General features: G+C 43.3%; 1 protein-coding gene across 2 annotated transcripts in view; it reads left to right on the forward strand.

The window, feature by feature from the left end:
• Window positions 1-5,669: 5,669 nt before the first annotated feature.
• Mps1 (dual specificity protein kinase monopolar spindle 1) overlaps window positions 5,670-24,210 on the forward strand; it is a 134,547-nt gene continuing 116,006 nt past the window's right edge. For both annotated transcript variants that reach the window (XM_075695494.1, XM_075695502.1), the window contains exons 1-5: window positions 5,670-5,966; window positions 7,282-7,362; window positions 7,860-7,938; window positions 8,008-8,111; window positions 14,568-14,750. In XM_075695494.1, coding sequence (XP_075551609.1) covers window positions 7,295-7,362; window positions 7,860-7,938; window positions 8,008-8,111; window positions 14,568-14,750 — 434 coding nt within the window. In that variant the 5' untranslated portion in view covers window positions 5,670-5,966; window positions 7,282-7,294. The remainder of the gene's footprint in view (window positions 5,967-7,281; window positions 7,363-7,859; window positions 7,939-8,007; window positions 8,112-14,567; window positions 14,751-24,210) is intronic.

A 24,210-nucleotide genomic window follows, 5' to 3' on the forward strand; every position in this document is an offset into this window, starting at 1 on the left:
GAATTATGTCGTTAAATCGGTAAGTTCAGAAAATCGACTAAGGAATTTTTAGGTCCTTCGAAATCTAGTATCGTAACGTAGCGACAGCCAAAAGGTACCGCGGCATTGTATTTGACGCTAACCTACGCCTGCGCGTGTAAAGCGTCCGCGAGGGCGGCCCAGCTACCACCGCCTCCAGCGCCATCTGGTACGTAAGAATGCTACAGACTGCTGAGTACGTTGTTTCGTGCATGGGCGCGGCGTGCAGCCTCGTCAGTATAAAGCTAGGGCCGTGACTAGGGTGGCTACATGTTTTAACGCGATAGCGCTAGAGCGCGCGCTCGAATGAAAACCCGCCTGCGTCAAAATTATAAAGAATTCACAGCTCTTTTTACTCCTTTATTTCTGCAAAAGATTCGTTAAATCGGGTTATAACAAGCTAGTTTCGTTAATTCGGCTTGATGACAACATAGAACCTTATGGGTACTTGCCGGGGAATGGAAATTTATTCCTTAAATCAGGAACTTCGTAAAATCGGGTTTCGCTAGATGGAGTTTTAACTGTAGTTGATTTCTGACAGAAACTAGGCTACCGCAAAAGCTACGGCTTCCGGGTGCTAGAGGAACAGTAAAAGTAGCCGCAAATAGGTTTGCAAGTGTACAACATTTTAAATGTGTGTTACCTATGGAAGATTATTACCATTCATCACCTATTTCGGCACACCTCGACAATATACACGCAGCGGATATAGTTATATTCGATAGTAAACGCAAACGCGCCCCGAAATCGTATGCCTCGGCGGCGGAGAAGCAGGACAGATCGCCACCGCCGACCACAGCATCAAAACTTGCAGACACCACAAGGCTCTAGAGCGACCGCACGGACGCCTCAAAGAGCCTGTTGGCGTTCGGTGAAGAACGGCGCCCGGCAACTTGGTTGCGCGATATATCACGTGGCCGTAGCCGAGAAAGTCCGAGTACGAAACCGGGCGAGAGAGCCAAATAAAACTTTTGAAAGCGCCAAACAAATCGCTTCAGCTTATTAAACCAACGATGCGCTTGACGAGTATGTTTGTTGCAGTGATGATGTTTTTGTAGTGCTTGTTGTTTCGTTGCGTAATTCCGCAGGGAACAGTGCGGTGACCGGCGCACCCGTAGTAACAGACGGCTATACATGTACGACGACTCATTCCTGTCCTTCGTTGAGCCATGTCGGGAAATGACGCACGGAAGTCGGCGGGAGACCTCGAGAAAAAGCGCTTCTGTGGTAAAAATTAAATGCATGAAATGGCATGGTTGCATCACAGTGGCCCTGCCTTCTTTCTTCTCGCAAATGTACTATATATAGTAAAACTACGTTAAATGACCCAGAATATTAGTGAAGTTTGTACTGACAAACAAATTTCGCGTATAGGCGTCCTGTGTGCTGTTTTTGTTGTTGTTTGTTTGTTTGTTTGTTTTTCTTTCGCTACTGGTGTCGCATCCCTAGCATCCGCATTGTTACCTGCTGTACAAAACACGATCAGGAAATTCCGCGTAAGCTTGTCTGCTGAGCTACACTTTCCACTGCATGCCGCCCAGCAGGCCTAATTCGGCAGTGCATGCGTACGGTGAAATAATAAATATTTCGAGCCATTTTCCCCTGAGCGATGGACAAAAACACAATCAGGGGCAAACCGTGTCCCTGATTCGCATTCACTCAATCAATCAATCAAAAAGTGAGCTTTATTTAAACAATTCAAGGAATGCGTACAAAATAGTTCGACCATGCAATAGCCTATGTGGCTAGTAGCTGGTCCAATACACAAAAGTACAGATACAGGTCAACCAAGTATATATCTGCTCAATGAGTAAGAACATTGTTTACATGAACAAGTACTTTTCTTTAAGGAAGAGCTATTGGCTAGACAAGAAAAAGCGTTTACATACAAGATCAAAATTTCTGGTTACTTTTATTTCCTCAGGCACAGTGTTCCAAGTTATAGCGCCAAAGAACTCTAATAATCGTTCACCGTAAACATTGCTGCAATAAGGAAGGTTTAAGTTAAAGTTAGTTGCTTGATTGGTGTTCGCACGTGGGAAGTTAAATATGGTGTTGGGTAAGGGAAAGTTGGTGTTGAGTATTTTGTGAACTAAACAAGTGATCTTATAATTTATTAACGCCGTGAAAGAAATAATACGAAGGTCAGTAAGCAGAATGCTAATTGGGTGATAAACGGAGGAAAATGTTATTATTCTTAGGGCGCGTTTTTGCAACTGCACTATAGGTGTTAAGTAAGTTTTATAGGTTAGGCCCCATATTTCACAACAATAGCTTATGTGGGTATGCAACAAAGAAAAGTATATGCATCGAAGCAAAGCAAGAGGAAAATATTGCCGGGCTCGGGCCAGTGTGTAACAGCTGAAAGCGAGTTTTCTACAGACTACGCTAATTTGTTCTCTCCAGTGCAAGTGACAGTCTAAAGTAACACCTAAATATTTAAATGTATCAACACGATCCAGAGTTCGGTTCGCTAGAGTCAAAGTGAACTCACTGTAGTCTAGTATTTTCCTGTTAGAGTGAAATATGATATACTTAGTTTTATCAGTATTTAGAGCCAGTCTATTTTCTGAAAGCCATTTAGCTACTTTTAGCATTTCGCCAGATATCGTGTCTTGTAATGACGAGAGGGAGTCGCCTGAGTACACTAAGGTGGTGTCGTCAGCGTACATCAAAACTTTTGACAAGTGCGTCCGGTAAATCATTTACGTATAATGAAAACAGAATAGGGCCTAAGGCCGAGCCTTGAGCTACACCGCATACGATATCGGTGAAAGCAGAATGATGTTTGTTAATTACCACTTGTTGCCTTTGTGCCTTAAAGTAGCTGTGGATGAATTGAAGCGCGTTTCCACCGATACTATAAGATTCCAGTTTTTCTAACAGTACGGAGCGACAGATTGTATCGAACGCCTTTTTTTATATAAAAAAAATTTACACAGCAACGTTATTCTTGTTAAGAGCAGAGTTAAGGGAACGCGAAAGTGTTAAAACTGCGGTTGATGTAGATCTACCTGCAACAAAGCCATGCTGCTGCGGGCAGATAACGTTATTGCTTAAAAGAAATGCATTTAACTGTAGTACAATTAGCTTTTTAAATAGTGTGTTAACTACGCTAAGAATTGAAATAGGTCTGTGGCTACTCGGATGGTTCGAATCACCAGTTTTGTACACAGGGATAACCTTTGACACTTTCAGTATATTTGGGTAACCATTACTACTTATCGCATGGTTAAACGCGTGACAAAGGGGCACGCATAAGACATCAATATTGTTTTTCAACATCTTAACCTGAATACCTTCAAATCCGTATACCTTATTAGCCGATAATTTGCCTACGATACTTTTTATTTCCTCAAGAGTTATTTCACGAAACAAAAAATCCCTGTCGACACTTCTCTGGATCCTGGTTGTGGGAATTCCAAGTACAGACTGTTTAGATATATTGTCACCAATTTTTTAGAAGTAATCATTGAAGTCATTAGCAATCTGAGGGGACAGATTTTCGGGAGTAACATACTGTTTATCCTGTAATCCTACTACACCTCTTACTATTTTCCACATTTGCCTACCATTGCCCTTTATTCGTTTAATCAAGTTCGTACAATAGACCTTCTTTGAGTTGCGAATGAGCATAACTGATTTGTTTAGAAAAAATTTAAACTAGCTTTTGTAGCAGTTGTTAGTTTTGTTATGTTTCAATTTATTATAACAGTAGCCTTTCCTTTTCAGCAGGGCAAGTATGGACTCATTCATCCACGGACATACGGCGTAATCATAGCTGTGTCGTGAAGCGTACCGCGATTCTTCTATCGCATTTGTAATGCAGTCAATAACGTTTTGACATTCCGTGTGAACGTTGTCATTGTAGGGGTTCTGTGGACCAGCATCAAGCCAGTCAGTCAGCGAGCTCTCAAATTATGCCGCCGCTGACACGGAGTCTCCCACGCGACAGTCCTGCATGACTTCCGCACGCGTGCGCGTGCCCGCATTCTTTCCGACAGCTTTCTTCAACCGGCGTCACGCATCTGCAAGCTATCCACGAAGTGAAGAGCGGGACAGCCTCTTCGGCGAGGTCGGCAAAATCCAGCGGGGACGTCTACCAGATGGCCGGACCAGGAACTGCGCGGCAAGCGCGATGGTGCCGACGGCGCTTTTTTTTTTTAACCCAAAGCACGCGACCGCCGCGGGCGCGAAGTGACGTTCACTCAGGTAACATGTACGGCAGTGGAAGTATCAAAATGCGGGTGCTTTTTTTTTTTCCTTTACTTGAAGACGTGGTGTCTTACCTGGCATAATAACGTCGCTGCATGTTACTTGCCTGCCACGCAATTACGCGCGTCTGCCGAACTAAACCGCATAACGAAATGCAGAAAGGTTCGCGGACCCTCACTGTATACTCCTGAGGGCAGCTTCTTACTGTTCATCTGCGCCCGTAAACAGCCGTTTAGTATACGTGTTCCCGTTTTCATCATTCACACCGTATTAAGCAATTCACAAGTGTGCCGCCGGTCGCTTTGCTTGCATTTCGATACACTGAGATTACTGAAAAATCGCGCTGTCGTTGGCGGTACAACGAAGCACAGCTCCCAACCTATGTGTATATATGTGTACGGTATATACCTCCGTGGTATATACCGTCCATCACGCTAGCCACCCGCCGCGAGAGCTCAGTGGCATGGCGTTGCGCTGCGGCAGACCACGAGGTCCACACCGGGTTGCGTATTTGAAGCCCGTAGACACTAGCGCCACATTTCCCTCTAGGGTACGTGTTTAGAAACTCTATGCGGCGGGCCGTGAGTTCTTATTGTACTAAGAACGTTGGTACAGTGTACTGTAACGTTGGTTTCCAGTGTCTATGCCAGCGCTAACTACCCTACCAGTGCACTCCAATGAACTTTTTTTAAAAAGAAAGTGTGTAAAACATAGCGACCAAACATTGTTTTTTGCTCCACTTTGCAAAAGCATAGCCTTCGAGATTTGCTTCTTTTTTACTCCAAGGCGTGGATTTGACACCGCTTACAAATCCAAGCTCCAAGCGACGGCTTTCTCTGCATAACAAAACCCGATCTTGAATGTCATTCTTTTGTTGCTGCATGCGCCAAACGTAGTTTCGGGACCGAAAACACATAATAAACGCAAAGTTTCGGGCCCGCAGTACACTTTACCCACATTATGAGGGTACAAATTCTTCAAATCCAGATCCAGCCTGCTCCAGCGACGGCTCCCTCAGAGTAGGGAAAACAAATTTCGAGGACTATGCTTTTTATGAATGCACGCTCTAGAACCGAAAACACACAATGTTTTAGTTTCTTTTCTTAATTGTGTAATATTTTATATTATATCTAAATAATTGTGCTCGTACAATGAGAAATCCACAAACGGCTTCGAACGCAACCCGACGTGTATCTTTTCGGCTCCTAAAATCGCTTCCGCCAAGCAGTAAAAACACAGCCTTTAAGATTTGAGTTTTAATTTCTGACGGCGCCCCCTATGAGACGTGGAATTGAATACCACCCATACGTGGCGTTTACCCTCAAAAGCGCTTGCTTTGCTCTAATGGATAGGCAGTAGAGCCGTAGAGCATCAACCAGCCTTGGGCGTGGTTGCCATGTCCACCCGGTTACCATAACCCGATACAAAAGGATGGCCACATTACCATCATCATCATCGGGACCTACTTGCGTTTGTGGTTGTGGCGTCTATAGTGGCGTCTGTTTTCAAATCCTTGTAGTTGTGGTTCATTGGACAGCCTAATGTTCTTGGCTTTATTTCGCAGTGTAGATAAGCTCTAGGAGACGATTTGACGTGCATTTTTGTATGAAACGAGTTTAACCTTATAGTTACGTGCTTCTGGGGCTGCACGCACTGCACGTTCGTGGAACGCTCGGCTGCACTGCGCGTGCCTGTTGGGCTTCTGCGGACGGCAGCGCTTGAAACCACTGACGGTACGTCGTGTTCATGATACTTTTCTGCTCTTAAAAACTGTCTTTCTTTGTTAGACGGATAAGGACAGGAGAATTGGAAACAATTTGCGCCTCCTTGGATAGTGAAATATTTTCTGCACGTTCTGTGGTAGATGCATCGAAATTGCCCTTATGTGCTCGCTTGGAATTCCGCACACGGCTTGAGAGTTTGGATTGCTTATATCTGAACGTTGGAACTTGTCGTGGCTCGAGATTTGGAAAATTCAGTGGCCAGCAACCTGTTATAATCACTTAATTCCTTCCCGCTGGTGTGTTCGATATTGTCCGGGTGCTTAAAGCACTAATTCAAAAAATGAGTGGTTCGTACTGTTCTGGTACCACTGAATTTTTTTCAAATAGCATGCACCTGTTATATTTGGGCGCGCGTTAAGGAGCCCCGGCGGGTCAAAACGTATCCCCAAAATTTAGGTCCCTGAGACATGCCAGCTGGCAGTATTTAGCGTGTAGCCCAAAGCTATCGATCCGCACCTTGTAGGAGCGCTGTATGGAACGCGCGGCCATTTCGTTTTTGGCCAGGTGGGCTAGTATGTGTGCTGCCATGTTGGCAGTGAAGTTGTGGAACGGATGTTTCATAATGTTGCCCAAGGGGCTGCATTTATGAATCTGAAACTTGTGTTTGTGCCTGTTTGTTGGTAATCATGCACGCAACTACTACTGTGTTTTCTAGTATTTGAATAGATTAGCTCTTACGTTTTCTTATGCTTAAGATGAGGCATTCTGCTGCCGAGTACCGAATTTGACAACTTAGTGCAACGGCTTCATTTGACTGTGGTTAGATGCTCATACCAATGCACGAACCATTGCTAATATTTAAACAGAGCTTGTAATACGATTTTTCAGCCAGCTCATGGTGTAGCTTCTTGACAAATATTCTGTGCCATTGATGGCAGAAATACCTTCAATGGAACAAGTCATTGATAGCTAGTTGCAGAGGTCATTGACTGTAAGAATGTGAATGATTTGTGCAGCTCTGTGGCCACTTGTGTTAATCTTTGTAATCGTCTTGAAATTTATACTTCAGAATTCTTGAGTACATTTTTAAGAGTGTCACCTTGTCTGGACTACTTGCAACGATGCTTTACAAATTTAGTTACCGAACGGCTATATCCGAATACTTTTTGTTGCTATTACCATGACTGGTTCTTTCCCATCAGCGATTGAAAGTGATTGAGTTGTCCCTAGTGTTGCTAAAACAACTGGTTCAACTAGTTTAGTGATGCATTCTTTTCTCTTCTTGTGCAAAGATCTTCACTTGGGCTGCCTTGTATACTTGTAGGTTTTGCAAGATCATGTGGTCTTCCACTCCTCTGTCTGAAGGCCGTGCTTCGCCTTCATCATTGCTGGCTAATCAACCAAGGTAACACAGTAGGGTGGGCTGTGTAGCACTTGTGGATTATTAGCTGGAAACGTTGGGCATTTTTGATGTTTTGATCATCTTTACAGTGGGAAGGAAGGGGCCCGATTTGCTTCAAAACGTTGTACTGCTGAGCTAGAGGCTGTATGGACCTACTGGACATGCTGCTGCCCAGGAACATGCATGCGCTCACTTTTTAATCTGGCTCAGGGGAATAAGATTGGTGATGCCTTCAGTAGATTTTTTATCTATAATATTCAGTGCCATGTAGAATAATTCATATAGTGCAGCTTCCAACTCCTGCTTGTCTTGCTGCAGTGCTGTTTTGTGAAACAGCATGTGTTTTGCCCTGTCACTAGGACCATTTCATATGATTGAAATGAAGAAAAATTGTTTGCCAGGAAAAAAAAAGGTGGCATAAGCCTGACAGCAGAAATACAATTACGAAGGCTGTGTCGATATGTGAATATTAGTTTCAGCACCAGCACCTTCTTTTCCAGGTCATCCAAAACCAAGCACAGTAGCAACTATGGCTTTAAAAAAATGAGTTCTTTGTCACATTTGCAACATCCATTCCAGGTGAGCTAGCTTGTGTGTCAAGTGGGTTGTTAGAGTGTTCTTGTGCTGAACAAAAATATTCTTCACCAGTATTGGACACCTGCTGGAAAGGACAGACTTGCAGACACTGGACATGCTGACTCACGGCATGGCCTCTTCAGGACTCCATCCTCAATTAGGTCACCATCATCTTTGTGAGTTCCTTTTTCTTCCATAAGCACTTTTGTCATTACAAGTTTAAGGGTGGATCAAATTAAAATGGAGCAGTGCTCAGCAAATCTTATGAACTGTGTTTGTTTAAACATAATCCCCATGGACACTATGGACCTGCAAAAAGAAAAAGACACTATCAGCACTTCTTCATAATGATACTCAACTTTAAACAAAGTATTATACAATGTCCACGACTCTGGGTGTTCAGTTTTCATATGATCCATCTTTGTATATTACAATTGATATGACATGCATGAGAGTTGCAGTACCAGACTGTCCATTGTCTTTGCTTATACAACTGAAAGTTATCCAGGTATGAACAATTTGTCTGCTGTAACTGACACTCTCAAGAATGTTGCAGACTAATTAGACTTTTCATCAGCATAGAATTGGGCATACAAGAACAAAAAACTAAAGATTAGCAATTTGACGATGTTCAACACTACTCACTTCACTTCACTTTATTACCTTAAAAACCCCATTGGAGGGGTATTACATAAGGGGTGATTACTAAAGTAACTATTAGAAACAGGTGTTTATTTTCGAATATGGCTTGCAATAGCTTCGGTAAAGGCATATGGGCTTGTGATGGCTGCAATAGCGTGTGGAAGGCCATTGCAGTCTCTTGCTGCTTGAATAAAAAATGATGGTTGAAAAGTGGTGGTCCAGGCACGTGTGCGTGCAACTTGAAGCAGATGACCGGTGCGATGAGATACGTATGAAGGGGGCACGATGTACGGTAAGTGATTAAGGAGCTGTAAAAAAATTAACGGAAGAGAGAGAAGGTGGCAATCTGTCGACGGAAAGAGAGCATTGCCAAGCCAGATTCCGCTTACAACGATGAAATGCTGATATCATATGAATATGATGAGTGAATAAACCTAGTAGCACAATTTTGTAGTCACTCGAGTGCGTTTATGATATACTGTATTTACACGATTGTAAGTTGACCTTTTTTTTTTTTTATAGTTTGAAAATCTGAAGTGGGGGGGTCAACTTAAAATCGAAACCAAAACATGGCGCCGCAAAAAAAGCGAGTCCAACGGGATATCAGGGGAGCTACAACGTAGTTATAATTTTGTTTGCTCTACGGCCCTAGCCCGTAGCCTTCCGCTATCCTGTGCTCACTTTTCGGAAGGGTTTTTCAACATTTTTGAGAGTTTTACAGTGCACACAGCGCTCATTGGGGGTGTCGATAGTTCATGGAAGTGCCGCTGTTCCATTTGCAGCAGCACCCTCAGAACAACAGCGCTTGCGGGGAGTATCGATAGTTCATGGAAGAGCAGACACCGCTCACGTGTTTCTTTTTCCCAGTAGCTCTTTAGTTTCATGCGTTTGACTTGACTGCCAGCCACGTGCTACTTCCGTGCTCCAAGTCCACTAAACATTCTGCACTCGTTCACAGCAGCGTTCAAGAGGGCTGCCATCCTTTACGCCGAGGAAACAAATCACTGCGCAGCGGGCCGCAAGTTCGATGTTTCTGTATGGGTGGTGCGAGAGTGGCGACTGCAGCGAAGCAAAATTTTTACCTGTGATGGCAAGCGAAGAGGTTTCCGCGGGCCGAAGTCGAGATGCTTTCCGAAGCTGGAGGCCAAGCTAGTGGCGTACATTGCTGAAATGCATGATCGGTCCGTGCCAGCAACGTGCGACATGGTCATGAGACAAGCCTGAATGTTTGCCTTTTAAGGACCTGCTCCGCCCTGAGTACGAGTGGCTGGCGGCAGAAGACCATGAACTTACGCCAACCGGACATGTCAAAAGAGCCGCCCTGACTGCTGCATGTGGTTGTGTGCTTTTGGCCTGGACTTATCTATGTATGCAAATGCACTTCGCTGCAAATGTGGAATTTCGCTGGACGACGACATGCTATGGGACAGTAGCAGCAATGATGATGGCAGCACTAGTGAGGACAATGGCACAAGTGAGGACGAGTAGTCAACTGACCATGCCAGCTACTAATAAATTTTCCTTATGGAATGCGCCCGCGGGTACGCTCTTCTTCTTTTTCTTTATCCCCCCCCCCCCCCCGTCACACGCAATATGGGGGGGAGCCATTCGAGTCGATTTGCAATCATGTAAATACGGCAAGTTTGATGTGGGTTCCAGATGGGAGACGCATACTCCAAGTTTTGATCTTACAAATGATTGATAGGCTACCGCTTTTACTTATTGTGGAGTACGACGTAGATGCCTCCTAAGAAATCCCAGTGATTTATTAGCAGCTGAGATGATGATAGTAGTGTGCAAGTGCCAGGACAGATCACAATACAGAATGACACCGAAGTATTTGAATGATTGGACTTATTCGATTGCAACATTAGCGACGGAATAGGTAACTCTGAAGTGGTTACGGCAGCAAGACACAAGTTTGCATTTGTTAGGTTTTAGGCTCATTAGCTAATGGTTACATCATTGTTGTACATATTAAGGTCCTTCTGGATGAATGTGTAGTAAAGTGTGTTGGTAACTGTGTGGTAGATTACACAGTCATCTGCAAACTTGTGAATGTTACATGATACATCCGTTGGTAGATTGTTTATATATATTAAGAAGCGGTCCTAAGACTGATCCCTGCAGGATGCCTGATGTCTGCTAGAATAATGGTTATTATCGAAGTCAAACTGAGAGCGGTTAATCAAGAATGCTTCAATCCACTTTACCACATCAGGGTGTAAATTTAACTGAGACAATTTTAGTAGCAAATGTTTATGAGGAACCGTGTCAAATGCTTTAGCGAAATCTAGGAATATGGCGTCAGTCTGAAGGTTACTGTCAAGGTTAACATGCAGGTCGTGAAGGAAAATGGCGAGCTGCATTTCGCAAGAATATCTTTTTCGAAATCCATGTTGACAAGGGTGAAAAAAGCAGATTGAATCTAAAAAGTTCATGATATACGAGTATATGACGTGTTCCATGATTTTGCAGGGGACTCTAGTTAAAGATATAGGATGATAATTTAATGGGGTGTCACTGTTACCTTATTTGAAGACTGGAACAACCTTGCCCACTTTCCAGTCGGATGGTAAGATGCTGGAGGAGCATGACTGTGAAAACAACAAAGTTGGGTAGGCGGCAGATGCGTGTTTATTATTTTTTAGAAGTTTGGAGTTACCCGCCATGGTTGCTTAATGGCTATGGTATTGGGCTGCTAAGCACAAGGTCGCAGGATCGAATCTTGACCACGGCGGCTGCATTTCGATGGGGGCGAAATGCGAAAACACCCGTGTACTTAGATTTAGGTGCACGTTAAAGAACCCCAGGTGGTCAAAATTTTTGAAGTCCCCCACTACGGCGTGCCTCATAATCAGAAAGTGGCTTTGGCACGTAAAACCCCATAACTTAATTTTAGAAGTTTGGAGTTAATACCATCCACACCTGCTGACGATGAAAGCTTGATGTTGTCAATGATCGAGGTGATGCTGTTTGCAGAGAATATAATTGATGACATACGCTCAATTATGTTAGTAGATGTGGGTAGGTCTGGAGTTGGTCTCATTAGTAAGTACAGAGAAAAAGGCTGTGTTAAGAGGAAGCTTTAGCTCAGGCCCAACTCCAACGCGGCCTATTCAAATACATGGAAAATGCAAAAATTCTTTTTGAGATAACCCGTGGACCGATTTTAATGAAATTCATTGTATTTGAGAGAGAATGTTAAATTCTAGTCACTGTTGGAAGCGGAATTTCGATTTAGGGCCTGAATTTTTATTAAAAGGATTTTCGAAACTTCAAAAGTTTGAAGAAAACAGATGCACAAAGTTTCTAAATTAAAATCTCTGTATCAAAAACAGATATTGCAGTTCTGTAAATGGCATCCACTAGATCATTCAAAGCAGACAAATTCTATATGTCAATTTATATCTTACGTGAATTTGTTACGTTGTGTACAAGGGTTCTGCAAAAGCTGTATTTACATATTACTCAATTTTTTAGATTCATGTGTAACATATCAATTTTGTCTGCGTTAGATGTACCCTCAGATGCAATTCACAGAATTGATATCATTTTCGCTTGCCGAGTTAGAGAGTTGTAAACTTCATAGTTTCGTTTTCTGAAAATTTGCAATTTTTGCCAATTTTTAATAAAAAATTGACCACAGAAACAGCCTGCATAAAGCTTGACATTTCTTGGAAAAGAAGTCAAGTGTGCTTTTCTTATCCTCCATGCAAAGCTTCATTCCTAGTGGTGTGAGGAAAAGAAATCTCACAGGCTCCAGTGGCAAAGTGATTGTCTTGAACTGCGTTCATGTGAGAGAGGTCGCCAGAGGTCCAACTGCTTCATTGCAATCGTCAGGTCTATGTAGAAGCTTCAAACACAACTCGTAAGAGCTATCCAAGTCTAATTACTTACTTCAGGCAAAGAAACATCCAAAAATGCCATGATTCCGGCATTGGAAAAGGCAGTCATCACTGCAGTTGCATACCATTTTTAAAACTCGGCGAAGACATACTTTTGCTGCATTATACCAGCAGCACCCACAAAAAGTCGGCTTTCTGAGAAGCTGGCACCATCTAGTTGTACAGCATTCCCACCAAAATGACGTAGGAACTGCCTGATATCTTTGGTAGCTAGAGGGCAAAAGGAAATTCCTGGACGGGTGAGACTTTTTGTTGACACAGAAAGGATTATAAAGGGTCGTATAGATACCTCGGCACAATCATTTCAAGCTATCTGACTTGGTCACATCATGTAATAAGCTTAGCCAAAGCCACGAATCGAACTCTAAATTTTCTGCACCGGAACTTAACCGACCCCATCAGTAAAATCACTAGCTTGCCTTACATATGTCCATCCTAAGTTAAAATATTTTAATATATATATATATATAGAACAATACTCTGTCCTGTGCTCTTTACTCGCTCATCCTGTGTAGCGCTGTTTGTTTTTTATTCTAAAGATGAACCAACCAGGCCCCTTTGAACACAGTTAAAATATGCATGCTCTATTGGGATTCTCATCAGCTTAGCTCATCGTACACTTGAATTAAATCAAAATTCTGCAGCCCCGTTTATATTTCTGAATATTTTTATGCCGCAGCATTTCCAAAATTAAATCCCATGCCAGTCTTGATAATCGAGAATCGCACTTTGATATCTCTAGACTGCCTTTTTCACAAATTTTATCAAATGCTGATTCCAATTCCGGCTATAATGCCAGCTCATTGCCTGTCTAGCCACATAGACCATGGTAAATCCATGTATCCTCGCCTGGTGCATATCACCACTCACCTACACAAATTTTTTGCGACAAGAGAAGACTAAAACAGTCTACCTAACTATGCTGTGCACCCCTCCAACCGGCGTCATTTCAAGACTGTCCTTGTGTTACTGCTCACTACTCAGCCCATCCATAATGTAATACCCCATTTGTGTGGCCATTGAGGTACAAAAAAATTTAAAAATTGTTGTCATTGCTGAAACTATGGCATATCTGCTCGGATGCACTAATCACAATCTTGATTGTACGTACAGAACTCCAATCAAAGAACTTGCCTCTCAGTAGCACTTTCTAGTGTGAAAACATGTAAAGGTCAGTCTTGGGTGCAAATCATGTGTATCCTTTTCATGCCAGTCTGCACTGCTTATGACTTGTTACCGGTGTAAAATATTAGGGAGACAGATACGAAGTACCCAAATGGTCCTACGTTTCCCTCTCTCTCTCTCTCTCTCTCTCATATCGACTAGCAGGGAAAAATACTGGGGTGCATATTGATAGTGATAGCATATCTTTTTAAGAGAATGTATAGAGATTTTAAACCTGAATAATATTTATTTTGTATGAAGAAATGGTTTAAGTGCCTGTTAATTCCAGTTAACTGAGCAGATAGCTGATGAGAAAAAAAAAGTGAGGCAATCAGATTTCATGCAGTCAAACAGGGTAATAAAGAATTGTGCACACAGCAGAGTTCAGTCAGTTTTATACTGATTTATGACCAATAATAATAATATTTGGCGTTTTACGTGCCAAAACCACTTTCTGATTATGAGGCACGCCGTAGTGGAGGACTCCGGAAATTTTGACCACCTGGGGTTCTTTAACGTGCACCTAAATCTAAGCACACGGGTGTTTTCGCATTTCGCCCCCATCGAAATGCGGCCGCCGTGGCCGGGATTCGATCCCGCGACCTCGTGCTCAGCAGCCCAACACCATAGCCACTGAGCAACCACGGCGGGTGATTTATGACCAAAGTAGACTATCGGTATTAAATATAAGTAATGTATATAGTATATAGTACTTTGCATCACTTTAGTGATGCGAAGATGGCAATATAGCATTGCTTTTATCTTACAGAAAAATAAAGAAATTCATAACTAATTTGCTGCAAATTTTGTGGGCTGGAGTGTTCGCACCTAATGATGGACATGTTAATCAGGTTAAAGAAAAGTCTGACATTGATAGTTATTTCTGCAGTAGTGCCTAATTTTATATTTCCTTTTCAGCGACGCCAACATGAAGACTACCCCAGAAAAGAGCGTGTCTAGCATTTCTGGATTTCAGATGGCATTGGCTACAGGCAATGGAATGAGTACACCGTGTCGTTCTGAGACAGCAGGAGACTCTTCCAGTGGCCATTCAAGGACTCCAGAGCCACCTTCTCCAGTTAACCCGCCTTCACAGTCCAGGTATGTCGTGTAGTGCTTAAGAGTACTGACATTATGTTTCTGACGTGTCATTTTTATTTGCTCTGGATGAAGGTCCACACGCTGTAAACCACAGCGCCAGAGCACCTTTGGTAATTTACACTTGTTTCTATGAACCAGTTTCACTTACAACATCCATGAGGTGGATGCTTTGCAATGTCGGAATACAGTGGTTGGCTCTGTTTCTGTAATTTCTGTGGCGCAGCGAGAATGAGCATGCACAGTGCTCTTGGGGCAGTGTTCTCAGGTAGTCACTTTCGAAGATACTTTCGCAAGATTTCACTTGCCCAGCACTGGACACGTCATCGCCTATGGGCAACAGTGTTCCTGGAACTGGGTCTAGACAACACACTCGGCAGTGTTCCATGAACGCTGTTGCCCATAGGTGCCAATGTGTCTGGCTCTAGTTACGGGAAATCTTGTGAAAGTGACAGTGTATCTCCAAAATTAAATAGGGAATACCACCCTTGTTAATTTTTCTATGAGCGATACCATTGCACATAGTCATGACGCCACCATAAGCTTGATGATGAAAGGTCTGGCGTTTTGAGACCAAGCCTTTGCAATTGCTAAGTGTGATTCTTTTGCACGAAAGAAGTGTACGGTAGAGTTTATACAACTTCAAAATTTGTCAGTACTTCATGATGTCGCTTCAAAATATGCACTATTCGTGCATTCCAGCAAGCATTATCACACCCAAAGAACGAAATGTCATTAAATTTCTGATAGCGCTGGGAATACTATGACAAGTGATGAACATTGTGTTGCCTTGAACGTTGCCTTTGCCAAATCGTTTACCGATCGTTCTTTTGATGTGGCCCTAGAAATGCTTAAGCATGATTTTTTTCCCATGGACACCATTGTCATCGATTTTACAGGTATTGCAACATTGATACAGGTCCTGAAGTTGTCGTCCAGTTGCAGTGTTGACAACATTAATTCAACGTTTTGAAAAATACTGCTGTTTATTCCAGCGTATACTTAGCGCACCTTTCACCCAGTCTGTTGAATGCTCCTCAATGCCGGCCGATTGGAAGGTAGCGAGGGTGGTTCCACTCTTCATATGAGGTAATCTGAATTCTCCTCTTAACTACAGGCCTATTTCATTAACAAGCATTCCCTGTAATCTTCTAGAGCACATTGTATGTTCTAATCTCGTTTCTTTTCTTGAAAGCAACTCGTTACTCAATTCTTCTCAGCACGGTTTTCGAAAGAATTTTTCTTGCGTGACTGAACTCTCGTCTTTCACTAATATCTTACCATCGTCTTTAGATAGTGGTTCACTAACCGACTGTATCTTTCTAGACTTTGCTAAAGCTTTCAATAAGGTGTCACATCAATTACTCCTTAAAATAAGTTCCCTGAATGTTGACTTTAATCTTTTCAAATGGATTGAATGTTTCTTGGCTAACTGCTCTCAGTTTGTATTGGCTAACAACTCGTTATCATCGCCACGTGTCGTAACATGGTGATGTTTTGGGTCGATGTTTGACAATGTTTTGGGTCCTTTACTCTTCCTAATTTATATGAATTACCTTCTGATTGGAATTAACATTCCCCTTAAGCTTTTTGCTGATGACTGTGTTTTTTTCGTGCACTAAATGACCCTAACGATAGTTGCACTCTTCAGTGTGATCCTGAGAATGTATTTAATTAGTGTAAGTGACGGTGTGTGGTTCTTAACCCATCTAAGTGTAAAATTATGTCCATCTCACGCCAATCTAATCTGTCCAAAACGTTCGATTACAAGATTAATGGAGTTTCACTAGGGAGTGTCCTGTCTTGGTGTTGACATTACTAACTACCTATACTGGTGCATGCACATCGAATGTGTCGCTAACAATGCGAACTGTGCCCTTGGCTACATGCACAGAAACTTCTCTCGGGCTCCATCCCATCTGAAGTTACTTTTCTATGAAACACCAATACGGCCTAAGCTAGAATATGCATCATCCATATTGGACCCCGTACAACTCACTTCAATGAATACTGTAGAATCTGTTCAGAATTGCTTAGTTTGCTTCATCCTTTCGAATTATTCTTGCACAGCTAGTGTTTCTTTAATGAAGACAAAACTTGGTCCAACTAATCTTCCAGTTTGTAGAAAAATTGCATGCCTTAGTCTTTTCCAAAGCATTTTCTTTCATAAACAGACACTAAAACAGGAATTTTTTTTCAATCCCATTATACATATCATGACGTGTTGACCATCCGTATAAAGTTGCCATCCCTAGCTGCAAAATGAATGTGCTTTTTGATTCTTTATTACCTAAGACTAGCGCAGAGTGGAACCACCTTCTGCCCCTTATTGCCTGCATTGAAGACAAGCCATCCTTCAAGACATCCATCGCCAAGCATATCATCGAACAGGCATCTACATCACGATTTTTGCTTTTTGCTTGTACTTTTTATGTATAGTCTTTTTCTTTTTCCACCCACCCCCTCTGTAATGGCCCTGTTGGCCCTGAAGGTATTGTTATAAATAAAATAAATAAATAAATAAATAGTTTCAAAACGCCACCTTCATGCACATGTGCAATCGCTATTTGGCTGCAGCTGTGGCTACAATATGGAATTAAAAGCCTCAATTTAGTCAAGTTGTAGGCATGGCTAGAATGAGGTATGTGGCTTCCAAATAGAAAGCCAACTTGGCCTGGGTTCCAATACTTCGATGTCTAAATAGACAGCTAAGTGGACAGCGGCCATCTTAAGTCTCATTGCAATTCTGATAAAGCCAGCAAGAAAAAAGAAAACAGCTTTGCAATGACTGCACCCAAGTAAAAAATGGTGCAGGCTGATTCGCTGTTCAAACAAGATGGCAGCTGAGATCAGTTGAAAACTCGACAGGAAGGTTGTCTGCTTGCAAGCAAATGCAGTCGTTTTTTCTTATCCACTTTTGTAAGTTATGTTGCGTTTTTCTTAGGTTCACTCGAAATTTTTGCCTTTCATGTTCATAGTATGTGCTTTTCCTAGCCTTCTTTTTCCCCCTTGGCTTTTGCTTGGTGACATGATGTGGTGTCAAATCACAGTCTGCGTCAGCAGGCGGTTGTTGTTTTGCGACACCACTTACCCGAGCACATGAGGGTTGAACACTCCCGTGTCTAACCATGCACGGCTCAGCTGTGTCTGGGGAATAGGGGATCCTGGGGGCTGAGCCAGTGCTGAGTGTTTGGACTTTAAGGCACCTCGGCGGAGGCAACACACCCCTTTGACCTCAGCTTCACGTAGACGGCACCTCTGGACTGACCCTTCCTGGGGAAATTGGTAGTTGCCTTTTCTTATCCTCCTCACTAATCTTTGTCTTTCTCTTTCACTTTTAATCTTTCCTGTCTTCTGCTTTCTTCTGCATTACTTCCGATTTTCTAGGCAGCGAGCGTTAACCCTGTGTGAGTAGCCTACCTAGGTTATGTCATATTCGATTATAGTGGTAATGCACAGCTGGCGTTGGCAAAACGTGTTTCACAGGTCCTGCAGCGTACCTTTGTAGGACTCCACGGTGAGTGGCTGCTTGCGTTGCTGCCAAAATCTCCGCATATCCTTGTGGCTAGCTCCTTCCCTCCACTCCTCTGATAGCCCTCAAGAAAGAGGGCACACCGAAGATGTGTTTCAGTTCTTTAGATGTCAAAGACCAAGCTTCTCACGATTCCACGTCATTTATCAGGAAAATCGGATAAACAAGTACAAACTACCTCCCCTTTTCTAGTTTCCAAGTCTCTCACTGATGCTCTTGCACCAGGCTACAAGGCATCGAGGATGGCAAGTGGTTATCTCTTGGAGCTCCATGATCAGAAACAGTACGAAAAGCTGCCTAGTCTAGTGTCATTTAAGGACATTCAAGTGACAGTAACGCCGCACCGCCCTATGAATACCACCTGGGGCGTTGTCTCAGACGATGATTTGCTAATGCTGACTGAGGCTGAACTCTTGGAGGGCTTCAGTGAGCAAAATGTTATCAATGTCAAAAGAATTAAGATGAGGCAGGATGGCAAAATCCAGACCAAGCACCTGATACACACCTTCGGCTAAAGTGTCCTGCCCGAGTCCATCGAGGCCGGGTACATCAAGCTTCGTGCTAGGCCATACGTGCCAAATACCCTCCAATGTTTCAAATGCCAGCATTTCGGCCACAGTTCACAGAACTGCCGAGGCCGCCACACTTGTGCGAAATGCAGTGCTCATGAGCATACATATGAATCGTCTGGAAACTCTCTCCACTGCGTAAACTGTGATGTGGAGCATGCAGCATACTAGCGGTCGTGCCCATCCTGGAAAAAAGAAAAGGAAATTGTAACAATTAAAGTAAAGGAAAATGTAAGTTTCGAGGAGGCACACAGGCGGGTATCCTACCTGCCCAAGAACACTTTTGCCGATGTGATGAGTCAGGGGGATGAGTCAGGGGGCAGCAACACGACTGCTTCCGGCGGCTGTCTGGCCCACAAGCAGTGAGTCGGCAGTTATGCTATCTGACCCCCCAGCGGATGCAGCAGGCACTGCTGCACCACCTCAGCAAAAGGGGCCATGGTCCTCCAAGCCGGTGGCCTCAAAAATCTCGTCCGACATGTCAAGGCCTTCACGTCAAACATGGTGCTCACAAGAGCGTGTGTTCAGCACTTCACAAGAGGCGATGGACACAATGACCAGCCAAGCGGCGGTGCCAGCGCCCAAGGAATGGCGAGATTCTCACGATCACTTCAAAAATGGCAAACCTCACGGCATGGTGCCTGGAAAAGGCCCATGAGCAAATCTTCGTCTCTTAAACATACAGCTCAAAACACATTTATCATAATGGAGACACAAATGCTGCAATGGAATGCTAGAGGACTTCCTCATAACCTCAGCTGCTACACAGACATAATCCAAAGTTGAGGTGTGTTCTTTCTTAGCAATTACACCATCTTCCAAAAAGGCTGTGTCGAGGCTAATGCCTCCGGCGGTGTAGCAATAGTTGCTGACAAGTCTGTAGCTTGTCAACATGTCGCCCTTCAGACGTCCCTTGAGGCAATATCAGTTCGGGCAATCCCTTTTAATAAACTGGTCAATGTATGTTCTATATACATACCTCCTATCATCTCGGAAAAAGTGATCTCTATAACTTCATTGATCAGCTTCCGGACCCCTACGTACTCGTGGGCAGTTTTGACGCCCACAACACGATGTGGGGAGACTTATGTGACACGAGAGGTCAATTCATTGAACATTTTCTTCCAACCTCCAGTACCTGCCTGTTTAATAAGAAGGAGCCGACCTATTACAGCGTCCAACACAACTCGTATTCATCCATAGATCTAGCAATTCGCTTTGCTTCTCCTTTGCTCCACCTGGAATGGAACGTCATCAATAACCTTTTTGAAAGTGATCACCTTTTGTAACTTTAAACCTGATAACTCTGCATAGGAACCCTTCCCATATTCCTCGATGGAAATTAGCGTTGGCTGACTGGGAGCATTTTAAAGAATCAACTTATCTACCATGAGATTTTATAGACAATTTTAGTATAGTTGATGCTGTTGCACATTTTACCACTGTTACTATTGATGCAGCTGAAAAGTTTATCCCATAAATGAATGGTGGTTCACTTACAAGACGTGTTTCCTGGTTGAACGAAGACTGTAGAGTGGCGCGAAAGAGGCAGAATAAGGCATGGGGCGTATTGTATAGATCGCCAAATGCAGAAAATCTCATTCAGTTTATAAATATTAAATCACAGGGAAAGCGGACAAGGCATCAAGCAAAGAAAGAAAGCTGGATGAGGTTCCTCTTGGGTATAAATTGATACACACAGGAGGCTTAAGTGTGGAATGGCTTAAGAAAGATTAAAGGGCAACAAATCCATCCATTTCCTCTAGTTGAACGACCAAGGAAATACGTTACAAGACTAGGCAGGCTCTTGGGGAGCACTTTGAGCATGTGTCAAGCTCAACCCATTATTCACAATCCGTCCTTAAACATAAACAAATAGAATGTGAGCCAGTCGTGTGTAAATGCTGACAGGACGAACCATATAGTCGGCCTTCAGTATTGCCAAGTTGAGAGCTGCCTTCATCGCATGTGGGAGCTCTGCACTGGGACCCGACAGATTCATGTATGACATGATCAAAAACTTACACACTGACACACAAGTTACTTTACTCGCACTTTTCAACACTATTTAGGCTACCGGATACCTTCCATGCGCATGGAAAGAAGCGATTGTGGTTCCTGTTTTGAGGTAGGGTAAAGACCCTTCCTCGGTGGCAAGTTACCGCCCGATAGCTCTCACAAGTTGCCTTTGTAAGCTATTTGAAAAAATTATTAATCGGTGCCTTATACATTTTCTTGCACTGAACAAAATGCTTGAGATTATCAGTGTGGCTTCAGAGAAGGGCGGTTGACAACCGATCATCTTGTGCACATTAAAGGAAATATCCGTGACACATTTGTACAATGTTTTTCCTATCCATATTCCTCAATCAGGGTGTCTACCAACCGGGGAAACTGGGAATTCTCAGGGATTTTGAGTAGTCTGGAAAAACTCAGGGAAAACTCGGGGAGTTTGTGCTTCTATCAGCGAAAATTTGCTGTAATTTTATGGAAAGGGTCGAAAGTCGAGGTAATGCTGGCTCGAGTAACAGACAGGAATCGTAAGTCGGTTGGAGGATTCGCCCAGTGTACAGTCAACGACCGACTTTCCGTATTCCCGATAATTTGGACAGCTTCGCGGCGCACCCCATAGAGTCAATGTATCAGAATGTCTCAAATTTCAAGCGTAAGAACGCTTCACTGTGCAATTTTCAGGAGGTTTCGCTGTGACCGCAGGTCTGAAACGGCATTAATCAAAGCCACCGCCGCTGCCCTTTTGATTACCTTGCCGCCTCAAACCGGCGCTCTTGCACGCAGATCCGTTGGCAGCTGTAGCCACCACGGTGACTACGCTAGGCCTAGCTGCTTCAACGTTTGCTATGAAGCTTCTTGCCATTGGATGCTGTGTCTTTTATTGAAGGAGTTCTCTGCTGTCAGCAATGGCATGGACTCCGCCTTTGTGGTCCTCACGATTGGCTTAGAAGCTTGGAAAGCATGATGCGTTGCGTAATGCCGGTTCCCGAAAGTCAGCTTCACCTCCATACACAAATGTTACTTGGTGAAGCATACGCAAAAGTATTGCAGTGAAGCATAAGCGTGGGAAGGGGCTCTTGCCATGGGACACAGTATGTATTCCTTAATTATACACGCGTGCACCCAGTATTTCCTGTCACAGTATGAGCACTGATATGCCTAATACGTGTACCGACAGGCCTTCAGAGCGTTTTCGATTGTGCCTGTGGCGGTTCGAGCCCTTAACCCTTTGAGGACTTTTTTTGCCATATGCAACCGCCCAGGGTCGATTTTTTTTATTGCAGATTCCGATTCTTCTTAGGGACTTATTTTGAAAAAAACATTACCGTAACTTTTCTAGGGTGACCGTAAAGTGTGAAAAAAAAATTTTGCGTTGTTATATATGCACTCTTCATTCATGAATAACAACAATAAAAAAGGAAATAAAATTATCAGAATTAAAAATTTCATGCATTTTTATGCACATAGTTCAAGGCTTTGAAAATCCGCACACGAGAATATTTCGCAAGCCTCAAACGTTCCTGCTCTTACACTTATACGTACGTCCATAGCGTAATCGAACTGCACAGGTGCGCGCACTCAAGAAAACTGTTTGGTTGTGTGCCCATCAAAAAAAGCAACACGTGTGACAAACTTCCGCTAATCTTCATCTTATCGCCAACCAGCCAGGACAATTAGTTTTCGCAAGTCTTAAAAATAGAAAAGAAACGGAAACGCTTGCACAGCGGCATCCTTCCTATGCACACCCTTGTGAGCACTAAACGAGCGAGAAACAAGCGGTTGCCCTTTGAGCGATTAGGAACGAGCCATCAGCTTCGCAAGCGCAAAAAACCGAAACCGCCGGCAAAACAAAATCCAAACGGCCGCCCGCCCACGCGCACGCCAATGAGCGACCGGTAGTATATAGATGCGCGGGAGCAAACTAGCACTAAAACAAACCATGCAACGAAAACCGAGATAGGGAGGCGCGCGAAAAAAATTCACTGTATCCCCACATAGTGGCAGCACATCACAGAAAAGAAAAAGTTGGGAAATTGGCGCGCCTTTTAAACGTACAGACGGCACCGTAAATATACAGCATCGACCATTTTCGGACTTATTCGCGGCGTCATATATTTACGTCATTGACCGTCAAAGGGTTAAAGGCAAAGCTTAAGTGTCCTCCAATTTTTTTTTTTTTTTATTCTGTCTACGTGGACGACATTCAGATAGGCTTCAAATCCTGTAACCTCGCAGTGTGCGAGAGACAGGTACAGCAGGGCTTGAACAAGGTGCCCAAGTGGGCAGAGGAAAACTGATTTAAAATCAACCCCTACAAAAGTTCTTGGGTTCATTTTACAAGAAAGAGAGGCCTGGTTCTAGATCCTTGTGTAGAACTCTGTTGACAAATACCTGTCAACAAAGAGCACAAATTTCTAGGTATTATACTTGACTCCAGGCTTACTTTCATTCGACGCAAAAAATATCTTAAAGCAAAATGTCTAAAAACAATGAACTTACTGAAAATTCTGTACAACTGGGGTAGTGACAGAAAGTGTTTAAGAATGTTTACAAAAGCCTGATTCGATCACGATTGGATTATGGTGGCGTAGTATTAACTCTGCCACCTCGAGTGCGCTAAAGATGCTAGATCCCCTCCACCATCTAGGTATCCGCTTAGCCACTGATGCTTTCAAAACAGGGTCTATTGAAAGCTTATATGTAGAATCGAATGAGTGATCACTCCATCTGCTGAGATCATACATCAGCCTCGCATATTTTCTCAAAATGCAGTATGTTCTAATGCCGTTAACGATATGACGTGTGCTACACTTGTCTGTAACCGTCCCTCTGTAAGACGGCCTTTCTCGCTGCGTGTGAGGGAGCTTAGCATTGAAATGGATGTCGCACTCCTCGAACTTCCCTTAATGCCTCCAGTTAAGCTGCTACCACCTTGGAAGTGGCAGCTAATGTGATATATTTTCTACAAGTTACAAAGCACGCTCCAGAGATTGAAATCCGAATGCATTTCCTAGAACTACACTACAAGCATCTGCACAGAATTCTACACAGATGCTTCGAAGTCACATGCCGGGGTGTCCTATGCAGCCGTTGGTACATCCTTCTCGGAATCTGATGTACTGCATCCAGAAACAAGTATCTATACGGCTGAGGCCTATGCGCTATTGTTGGCTGTAAAGCATATAAGAAAATTAAAACTCCAAAAACAATTATATATGCAGACTCCCTAAGCATCGTGAAGGCCTTGATGTCACTCTGTAAGCATAAAAATGCTGTCCTTATTGAGCTCTATTCTGTCCTCTGTAAAGCGTATATAGGTATCTAACCAGCGTGTCATTATATGCTGGGT

This window comes from Dermacentor variabilis, chromosome 1, assembly GCF_050947875.1.
Source record: "Dermacentor variabilis isolate Ectoservices chromosome 1, ASM5094787v1, whole genome shotgun sequence".
Classification (NCBI taxonomy): Eukaryota; Metazoa; Arthropoda; class Arachnida; order Ixodida; family Ixodidae; genus Dermacentor; species Dermacentor variabilis.